We start from the raw sequence: 11,719 nt of genomic DNA on the forward strand, positions 1-11,719 counted from the left end.
CACTTAGGGATTGGGCCTGCCCTCTGCCACCCGGGAGCAGGCCTAAGCCAGCAGGTCGTTATCTCCCGAGGGGTACCAGACTGCGAGAGGGCACAGGCCGGGCTGAGGGACCCCCCCTTCCCCCCCTGAGTGCACAAATTTTTGTGCACCGGGCCCCTAGTTTAAAATATAATTTTAATGGAGATTTTGAGAACATTTTCTTGAATTCACTAAATTGTTCTGTACCACCATCAGATTTAATTCTGATACTAAAATCTAGAATTTATGTTTGGCTTTGTTGTTATTAGTTTCAAGCTAGAGCAACTTTAATATCTGAAACCGACCTTTCATTTTAGAAAACTAATCCCTGGTTAATCTGAAATTTTGTACCTATGTGTTGTAGGTAAACTTTCATTTTCCATTGAAAACAGTCAAGATGGTGATTTTGAGAAAGACTCAGATGAAGATCAAGGTCAACATGAAATTCAACATCAGGATGGAAGATCTTTTTTTAAGAAATTGTCAGAAAAATCCATCAAGCTTGATACGGCAGGCTTAGGTAAATTTATTATTATGAAGAGTTTCATGACCAGCATTCATAAACTGGTTTATGAGTAGATACTTTACATTCATAATTCATATATAAATGTGTTGCACATATTTATCAGACTTTTATTGTATTATTTTAATATTAAATGTATGTAGTTTAATTTCTGGATTTGTTTTGCTGTTAACCATAATAGAGTATAACCCTTCAGCTTGAAGGCTGCCTACTCTTTCATAAGTGAAAAAATTCATATACATTCATGTTATTAAACAAAAACAGCAATTAATTTCTGATAAAATATTAATGAGTATATTATTTTAACAATGTAATATGATTTTCTTCAACATAGGGTGTGATAGTCTTTCTTCATGCAAAAGAAAGCAAATGCTATTGTTTTTCCTTCCTATTTTATAAAATTTTATTTTCATGTTAATAAACATCATATCTTTTTAGTAGGAATTCAAGGGAAAATGAGATGGTGGAGTGTGGGAATAGACAGAGGAAAATTCCTGGAGAATGGGGGAATGAGTTTTGTTATGTGTAAGAAGCAGGGACATAGGAGGCCATTAGAGAAAACTGGATCATCAGGAGCAAAGTTGTTGATACAAACTTATCCCAAAGAAGAAATCTTTATTAAATGAATTTGTATTTAGTCAGATTCTTCAGAGAAACAGATACTACCATAATATTCTAATATAATGTAATGTATTATAAATAGTGGTATTTTAAGGAATTGGCTAACATGTTTGTGGGGACTGGCAATTCCAACATCAGTAGGGCAAGCCTTTCTTACCTAGAAAATTAGGTAAGAGTTGCTACTATAGTATTGTGTCCAAAGCATACCCGGCAAATCAGATGGCTACAAGCTCAGGCAGGTTTTCCATGTTCCAGTCTTAACTAAGAATTGTTTCTTCTTCAGCTAACCTTAGTTTTTGCTTTGGGAGGAGGCCCACCCATGTTATGCAGGATAATCTGCTTTACTCAAAGTCTATTGATATGAGTTATCATCACATAAAAAAAAAAACTTTCACAGCAGCATCTACACTGGTATGTAACCAAACAACTGGACACTATAGCCCATCCAAATCAACACACACACTTAACCATCACAGGATACATGGATTAAAAGTGACATTTAGTCAGTATTCAAAATACCTTGGAAAGGGAAAAGCAGTTGGAGTCAGTTAGGTCATTGCAACAGCAAATGGTGTTTGAAGTGAAGAGAACAATGTATTTTATTGTAGTGATGTGGATAGAGAAATACCACTGAAGATGGAAAACATTTTAGAAACTAGTATTATTTGACAAAGGAGATAGCAAGAGAGGATTGATTTCAAAAAATAACAAGGTTTGTTATATTGGTGAATAGAGAAATATTCAGATAGAAATTTAGAAGTATCTTGATTTTGTTAAATTAACATTTGTTAAATAGTGCCCTAGAGTGTCAGATGGTAGTGAGTCAAGGTTTAAAAGACTGCAAGGGAAAGTGAAATAGAGAAGTTTGTTACTCACAGGTCCTGGAGGAGGTACTCTAGCTGCCTCCAGGGTCTACAAGGTGAGATCTAGGCAGGAAGAGAGGAAGGACCTGGGTACATGCCTTTATTAGGGTTTTTGAATGGAATGTTTTGTGGTTCACAGGCTAAGGCCAGTTTGGTCAATTCAAACCAAAAACAGTGGGGTTTTGGTAAGCTTCCTAGGGGTCTTATCTAAGGGGCACACAAGGGGACAGCCCTGGGAGGTTGGAGAGGTACTTAGACCAAGTGTGGTTGTGTGAGTGATATTATGAACTTATATTTTCTTGTGACTCTGCTGGGCTGCTTTCTAGGTTATGCACTTTGGAGAGGGGCTAGTGTTGCTTCAAGGTTCCTGCAGGCTGCTAGGCCACACAAAATGGAAGTGGAGGCAGTAATCTTGTGAGGTAGTTTAGTTAAACTCAACAAGAAGAAATAACTTGGGAGATTATAATGCTTAGAACAGTTTTGTGTTTTCTGATTTTGATGTGACAGTAAACCATTTACATGGAAATATTTAGTCAGCTGTTGAATATTGGGAGCTGGACATGGTGGAAAAAATAATAAAACGGGTTGTAAAAGTTTAGGGATTCTTCAGTAGGAATCATTCAGGTGAGGCAAAGAGCAGATACCTGTTGTAGATGGATTATGCTACAAGTTAAGCCCTTATCAAAATCTAAGGCACAAGAACCGTGAAGGAAAACCAGATAAAAGTGTTTAGAGGAGTTTGAAAGAAAATCAGAATACTATCATGTCATGGTAATGAACTCCAATGGAATGCTATCTAATTTTAAAAATCTAAACTGCATGATGACATGTTCAATTCTTCAGATAGGCTTTCCCATATCATGACTCAGACAGGATTAACCTTCTATTGCCTATAACAACGTGGGTCTCTTTCTTACTGATTGCTCAGTAGTATATTTTGTTTCAGTTATGCAAAATGAGTAGTAAGTTCTGGAGATATAATGTACAACAATGTGATTATATTGAAAAAATGATAGTGTATGCTTGAAATTTGCTTAGAATGTCTTCTTAGTTATAGACATCTTTCTTTTCAGAACTATTTTCTCTGCAAATTCATTGTGGACTAAAACATTGGAAAAATCCATAAAATATACATGAGCTAAAAGGGGAAAGACTTTGCAGGATAGGGCTTCCCTTAGCACTCACATACAGTGATGAATTGACAAATGAGCCCATCCAAAAAAGTTTGAAAATGATATCTGTTCATGTTTCTCAAACTTTATGTTAAGTATGGTGTTCTGAAACCTATATTAAGAAATGAATTTTTTTTTCCAGATGATGATGATAGCACTATACAAGTCTGGTATAATCTTGAGATCCATATCTATCCTGGGAAACCTGTAAACATTATTGAAATTAAATGTGTTGCTATGGTAAGAGCCCATTAAATGGTCATAGATTTTGCCTTTTTGCAGATGATCTTTTGATTGTAAACTTAAATTGCTGTCCTTGGGAAAAAACCCAACATTATTAATACTCATGTTTGGATAAATTATTCATTTTTTAGGAATTTTATTTTTAAATCCAGTAAAGTGTACCTTGAAAGCTTATGGAAAAGATTTTTTTAGTTCTATGATATCTTATAGTGGCTGCACTGATTAGCATTCTACCTGAATGATTTAAGAGTTACTAGAGCAAACTTAACCTTCGCCTTTATGCTTGCCCTCACATGTCTGATAAAAGCAGCAGTGTGTCTTCAGACTTTTTCAATACTAATTCTTCCTGGTTTTACAATAGGAAGAAAAATATTTGGAACAACAGACATAGATTTATGGTTTTAAGTAATAGTGACTAAGAATAGGATTTGTTTTATGTGAATTATTGAAGTGTTATTAACTCCATGTCCAGGATTACTTAAGAGTCAAATATTGAGAGTCTTGGTTTAAATGAAACACGAAGACAGTATTAATTGCTGTTAATCATGTTTTCATTCCATTTAATTTCCTTATTGTTATTACTCAAATACTTAAATCCGTGATAAAGATTATTTTTATTTTTAAATGTGAAGATAGATTTTTTTGTACAATTGATTATTTAGAATCTTGAACTTTTGCTCCATCAAATATAAAACAAGGAAAGATTTAAAACAGTTTTAGTCTACAAATCAATTATTTGTCCATCTGATTTCTGGGTAAATTTCTACTGAGGCAAAGAAAATGGATGATTAAACTGTTGAAATGTACTCAAGTATAGATTGCAAATGGAGTTTCTTCTAAGTGGAAAATCATTTAATGTGATGATGTTGGGATCATTTCACTTAATGAAAATATCCAATATCTGTGACCCTATTATCACTGCAGAATAAAATCTTAAAGGTTATTTTTAAATGATATAATTTTAACTGTGAAACCACTTGCTGTGGAAAATTGTTACTAGATTAAAAGTCATCTCTTTCTCAGAACACAGGAGAAAAAATACTCTAAAAATGAGACCAGGAGAAATTGGAACCATGAGGTGGTACCTCAAAAAGGGGGAGACATTGGCTTCCTTATTAACCATATGTTTAAAATAGGGATAGAGAGGAGTAGAAATATGCAACACAAACTAGCAAATATAGATGCAATTCTAAAATAACAACCAACTGTTGCATCTTATGAAATGGTATATAAAGTGTCCTTTTTTGGAAAGAGTTATTAATCCTTCAAGAAAATACTGGTAGAAATTGAGATTTTTATAATTCTCAACTTCTCAAGGTGAAGATTGTCACACAGGTTGAGAAACACATACCGTCACGGTACTTTATATGGATAGGTAAGAAGACTGAGCAAAAAGCAAAAATAAACCATCACCTGTCTCTTTTAATGCACATAAAGTATGTTTTCATTATTCTGGGGTTGTTTTTTTTTTGGTGTTTTTATATAATCATCATCTGAGGATATTTTTCCATTGATTTTTAGGAAGAGTGGAAGAGAGAGGGAAAGACAGAGAGAAACAGTGATGTGAAAGAGACACATAGATTGGTTGCCTCTCGCACTCCCCTGACCACTGCCTGGGTGGGGAAGGAGCCTGCAACAAAGGTACATGCCCTTGACCAGAATCAAACCCAGGACCCTTTGGTCCACAGGTCAACGCTCTATCCACTGAGCCAAACCAGCTAGGTCTGTTTTCATTTTAAAAATTAAGATTTATATATACCCATTGAGGAATATATTGCTTTCATGAATAATGTACTTTCAAATGGGCCCTTTTCAATTTTCCATAAGGGACTTCCCCCTCCCCAGGCAATAATTCCATTATTATTATTTAATACCACAGTAGGGTACCAATACCTCTTCTTATTTGTATAATATTTCAGATTATTATCAGTTATAATATTGTTTTTATGTGAATATTTGGCATAGTTATTTCAGAAAGACAATGAAATAATTTCCTCTCAAGGTCTACATGAAAATGCAAGTTTTGAGCCCCCATTCTATTGAGTAGTTTTATATTACAATGCGGGGGCAAAACTTAGCACCATCAGCTGCTACATTGCTCTTTTTCTCACTATAGACAGGTATTCTGTACTAATTAAATGTTCACTTTCAACTGAGTTTGGTGAGGTGGAGTCTTTTTCCACTAACTCTGTCCACATAAACTACTAATAACAGTGATAGTGTTGCCAAGGTATTAAGCTTTGCCACCTTTCTAATAGTAATTGCCTAAGGTAAAAATGTATGAGTTATTGCCCCACCAGCATGTCTCAGTGGTTGAGTGTTGACCTATGAACCAGGAGGTCACTGTTCGATTCCCAGTCAGGGCACATGCCTAGGCTGTGGGCTCGATCCCCAGTGGGGGCCATGTAGGAGGCAGGGGCCATGTAGGAGGCAGCCAATTAATGATTCTCTCTCATCATTGATGTTTCTCTCTCTCTCCCCTCCTCTCTGAATTCAATAAAAATACATATCTATATATATTTTTTTAAATGTATGAGTTATTAATTCATGAACATGAAGATTTAGTTGGTAGAGATGATATGGGTTATTTTAAACTAGAGGCCTGGTGCACGAATTCATGCACCAGTGGGGTCCCTTGGCCTGGCCTGTGGGGATCGGGCCGAAACTGGCTCTCCAACATTCCCTAAGGGGTCCTGAATTGCGAGAGGGTGCAGACCAGGCCGAGGGAACCCACCGGTGCACGATCACAGGAGGGCTCTAGGGCGCATCTGGCCCATCTTGTCCAGTCCCAATCCGCTAGACCCCAACAGCAAGCTAACCTACCAGTTGGAGCATCTGCCCCTGGTGGTCAGTGTGCATCATAGCAACTGGTCGGATGTTCAAATGAACAGTCGGACACTTTCCATATTAGGCTTTTATATAGAGAGATAATCCCATCAAATAAACTTTGTCTGCACTTCTTGAAGAAGATATTTTCTAAATACTTTCTGAAGTACATTAAAACTATCGTCCTCATCTATATATTGTTCCCTAGTAGTTTTGACTACAGTTGCTGTTTTTGCTAAACTTCTGAGTAATATTTAACTTAAACCTTAAATCATCAGATGTGGCAATGGAGCTTTCAAGATACTAAGCCATCTCTAATTTTCTATTTGCTTCTCAACTTTTGTTACATTAAACCCAATTTCCACATCTTCCCTAAAGATGAATGTATGGTTAGAATCTCTCTAAAATAGGGTTTGTGTAAGAAATATTTAGACTCTGAGGCACATAAATTTGTTTACTTCTTACAGCAGGTTCCAAAAGTCATACTCACAATAAACAATAATTGGTTGCTGGTAGTTCATTTTCTGTTGGAGTAAAGTATTTAGAATTTCTTTTGGAAATTTTAACATGTAATATCTGCTGTTGCATTTTTTTTAACTCAAAAATTTCATGTATGTCATATAGTTTGGCTGTGGGAGAATGATGAGAGTAATCCACTATCTTCCCATTGATGCTCAATAATTCCAGTATAGCAATGGGCTATATTTTTTGAAAACAAAACTTTAGTATGTGAACAAAATTTTATATGCTTTAAGTTTTAGATCAGTCGTAGCCTTCATAATATTTGCTCTGTAGTTGGTGATAATTATGTGAATCTTTCTTTACTTAATTTTTCATTCTGTAATAACCTTCATTTAAATTCACTCTATTGTTAATGGTGAGACCTAGAAATATCTCCACAAGCTAGTAAGAGAGGAGCATAGTGAAAAGCACAGTTAATCCACGTTGTGTCACATATAAAAACATTAACATAAAACATGTGAGTTAGCAACCTTTTTCAATAATGTTTTAGTTTAAAATTTTAGCCTTCTTATAGATGATAGATAGATAGATAGATAGATAGATAGATAGATAGATAGATAGATAGATAAAACCTATAACCTATGTTAAACAACTAAGTAGGAATGTCCTTCCTAGGGATTGGTCCTTATAATTAGATATCCTTCTATTGTCACTGCATTTCATACTCCCCTCTCCCCGCCACCCCACCACAAGGTTATATGAAATGTCAGAATACATGTGAACAAATCTTCAGACACTACAGGAATTTTCGGGTTTTTACCAACTCCTTAGTGCCTACCAATGCATCCTCACCCCCACGTTACCCGCTATCTGGCATTAGGCAATAGCATCCACCTCTTCAATCTTTGTGTCTCAGATTGAGTGGCAGAGAATTGGAGATGGGGGGGGGTGGAAGGCATGACTTCAGTAGGTACAGTGACATATAGGTGGCAGTAGCAGAGGAATGACAATGATGCTTCTAATTTGTAATTAGACTTTGTTTATCTGAGTTCTGAACTGTTGGCACTGAATTTTTAATTTAGGAAAATTACTGAGACAGATTAGAGTTATCACTTCCTCCAAATTACATGGTACATTTCAGAATACCCTTAGGAATAGTTTATTTATTGACTTTAATGTTTTAAAATTGAGAAAAATTAAAATTGAAGATTTCCTCAATAGTATACCTTACTTGTGTGTTTTGGACCTCAGAAATAATTTCTTCATAATGAATTTATGATTCTCTTCTGGGAGAGGATATGGTAAAAAAAATACTTTCTATTAGTGCATATTGAATTGCTATTGACACAATTAAACTTTTATGAGCCAAAACATAGTCTTTATTTTCTCAGACCTATTGAGAGTAGGAAGTATGAAGTTTTCAGTGCAAATACTCAGTGAATTAAATTTTTCCTACCAGAAAGTGTGTGAATGTAATGTTTATCCACTCATTTGTTTATATAGAGGTAATCAAGCAAATGTTTGCTCCATGGACAAAGCTGCAATGTCTATCTTAAAGATATGTTTTGTGAATAACTAACTCTCTCCCCATCAACACCTGCCTCCCATCAGCTTAGTATTAGGTTTTTGTGGTCACTCCTGTAATGTGACATGATAAATTTCAAAATAGCTCCATGTCCTAAAGTACATCCATTACCAATTTTTAAAAATATGTTTTATTTATTTTCAGAGAGAGAAAGGGACATGGAGAGAGAGATAGGAACATCAATGATGAGAATCATCAATTGGCTGCCTCCTGCATTCCCCCTACTGTGGATGGAGCCTGCAACCTGGGCATGTGCCCGACTGGGAACTGAACCGTGACCTCCTGGTTCATAGGTTGACACTCAACCACTGGGCCACACCAGTCAAGCCCCATTACCAATTTTTAAATTGTGACTGAAATGTCCAACATCCTCCTTTTTATTAGGTTAAGGCATTCTAGACAGCTGAGATATATCCTATCTATTATTCACCTTTAACACATTTGCTTCAATTAATGGCTTTTACTGTAGTGGAAATCGTGGCTGTCATGGGATGAAATATAAGTTATTAGCTAGAATGGAGGGTCAGAATGAAGACCAGGAAATGTCTTAGAACTTGAAGAGTGCCTTCCATGGCTGAGTGTGTAGCCAGGAGGTCAGGACAAGAGAAACCAAAACAGAAGAAAGGAATCTAAACAGGAAGGTGGTCATATCATCAGTATAATTTGACTTCTTAGTTCAGAATGTCCTTACTGCGTGATTTTAATGTGCAGAGCTACTTAAAGTATGTCCTCTAGATCAGCAGCAGCAGCCACAATGTTTTAGAAATATAAGTTTTAAGTCTCCATCCAAGATCTACTGAATCAGAATCTGTGTAGTAGGACCAATAATCTGTACTTTAGCAACTGCTACAGGTGATTCTATTGCATTGCTGACACTTGAGTACTACAGCTAGAGGAAATAGACAAGTAGACCTCATATTAATAATGGTACTGAGGAAAAATATTTTTTAAATGTAATTTTGCAGTGCCCTTAGCATTTAGCTAAACAGATCTTTTGGAGTAGTTACTGAAAAAATAATGTTAGCATTTACCAAGACTAATTAAGGAAAACAAAAGATTAAAAGCAAATGGGATGCATTCAGTACTGGACCAAGGAGAAAAAGAAAACAAATGGCCTTATATTGTATCAAAATTTTCTTTGTATTTGCTTCCATAGAACAGTGACTCTATGCTGACACTAAGAGCTGATTATATTTATGCTGTAATTCTAGGAGACCACTTGTTTTGAAATACCTCTCCGTAATGCCAAAGAGATAACTCTTCAAATAGAAGTGCTGTTATCAAGTCCTGCCCTTAGTGGAATCAAGAAATTTGTGCTGAATCCAGAAGAATGTATCGACTATGCAGTATGCTATACTCCAGCGGCTACAGGCTGTAGAGAGGAAAAGTATGGCATTATATTTTACTAGAGGCCCGGTGCACAAAATTCGTGCAGGGGGGCGGGGGGGGGGTCCCTCAGCCCGGCCTGCACCCTCTTGCAGTCCGGGAGCCAACCATTAGCCCAGCTTCTGGCTGAGCGGCGCACACTAACCACAAGGGGGCAGCTCTTGCATTGAGAATCTATCCTCTGGTGGTCAGTATGTGTCATAGCGACCGGTTGTTCCACTGTTTGGTCAATTTGCATATTAGCCTTTTATTATATAGGATTGTTGATTTTTTTTATTGTTGATTTTTTTAATTAAGCTTTTAAAATGATTATTTGTTTGCTGTAAACATTTAGATTACACTTGCTCATAGTTTTAGGTTTTTAAAATACCATTCATTTATAAAATGTACTAATTTAGAGTTAGCACTGTTTCACCCAATGCAAAATTATTATTTTGGGGAACAGCAAATTAAATAAGCCCTAAATTACTCTTTATATACCCTCTTTCATTCCACTTTTCACTAACCAAAATTTTCTAGGTGCAAAAAATTGAGTCAAATGAAAATGATTACACAAGGATTAGGGGTTAAAGTTTCAATTTTCTTGGTGAAATTAATTTACATTTTATATTTGCAATTAAAAACAAATCATCTTGGAAAACAAAGAATATTAAATTAAGGGTATTATACTAAGCTAAATATATACACAGATGCTTCTTACGATGGGATTTACTGGTATGTCCCAATAAACCCATTGTGAGTTGAAAATAGTGTAAAAAATGCTTTTGTTATACCTAACCTACCAAATATCATAACTTAGTCTAGCCTACTGTAAGTGTGCTCAGAACACTTACATTAGCTTACAGATGAGTAAAATTATGTAAAACAATAAATAGTATTAGTTGTAACCAGGAAAATATCAAAATTAAAAATTTCAATTATGGTTTCTACTGAATGCATTTCAGTTTTGTACCATTGCAAAGTTGAAAGATAATAAGTTAGACCATTTAAGTTGAATCATTATAAATTGGGGACCATCTCTGTGCACGCACATCACAAACATACAGTAATATATACACATATTAATAGTGCAATGATAAGTGTTTTTATAGCATGATAATTATGAAAAACACTAGAGGCCTGGTGCACAAAATTCGTGCATGGGTACAGTCCCTGGGCCTGGCCAGCGATCAAAGTGTGAGCGTCTGGCATGGAAGGGCAGGTCCCAGCTGACCTCTTGGCCCTGGGCAGCACCTGGGCCCCAGGGCCCCTGTGCGCCACCCTCTGCCTGAGTCATGGCGCCTGAGTCCCCATGTGGAGATGTGGTGAGCGCGGCTGGATGCCGTGAGCCAGGTCTCAGCATGGGCCTCTGGGCCACCGAGCAGTACCACACAGAAGCTGGTTGGGCAGCACACTCTCTCCCGGCTGGATTCACAGACCAGCTCCTGTGTGAATCCATGGGGAGTCCGACTGGCCCCTGCAGTCCTGGCGGCTACAGCCCGGCTCACCCGGAAGACGCCATGCAGGTATGGGGCAGGCTCCTTGCGGGTGCCCAGCACCTGTGTATGGGGGCTTCCCCAGTGTGCAAGCTCTGGTGTTCCAGGGGAGGGTAGCAGGGGGAGTGAGAGCGAGCTCAGCAAACACCCCACATTCTCACCGCACCTCCATCCCCATCACCCAGGCCCCCAGGTAGCCGGTGAGAGGTCGCAATGCATTGCCGATGCCTGCCATGTTCTGTGCCTCCCCCTGGTGGTCAATGCACGTCATAGCAAGCAGCTGAACTCCCAATTGAATGACCACCCAAGGGAACAATTTGCATATTATACGTATTACATAAGATAGTACTGTATACTAAGTTATATGCACACACAAACACATAACCTTTATGTTCATGACTAACTCAATTAGTTTATAGTAAAACTAGTGGCCCAGTGCATGAAATTCATGCACATTAAAAGGAGATTAATTAGCCGTAACCGGTTTGGTTCAGTAGATAGAGCGTCAGCCTGCGGACTGAAAGGTCCCAGGTTCGATTCTGGTC

General features: G+C 37.1%; 1 protein-coding gene across 1 annotated transcript in view; it reads left to right on the forward strand.

The window, feature by feature from the left end:
* Positions 1–11,719, forward strand: part of CFAP47 (cilia and flagella associated protein 47) — a 429,694-nt gene that overhangs the window by 333,328 nt on the left and 84,647 nt on the right. Inside the window, 3 exon segments of the mRNA XM_014549721.1 lie at positions 383–538; positions 3,340–3,437; positions 9,525–9,700. Of these exon segments, the coding sequence (XP_014405207.1) occupies positions 383–538; positions 3,340–3,437; positions 9,525–9,700 (430 nt within the window).

Source organism: Myotis brandtii, unplaced genomic scaffold (genome assembly GCF_000412655.1).
Source record: "Myotis brandtii unplaced genomic scaffold, ASM41265v1 scaffold568, whole genome shotgun sequence".
NCBI lineage: Eukaryota > Metazoa > Chordata > Mammalia > Chiroptera > Vespertilionidae > Myotis > Myotis brandtii.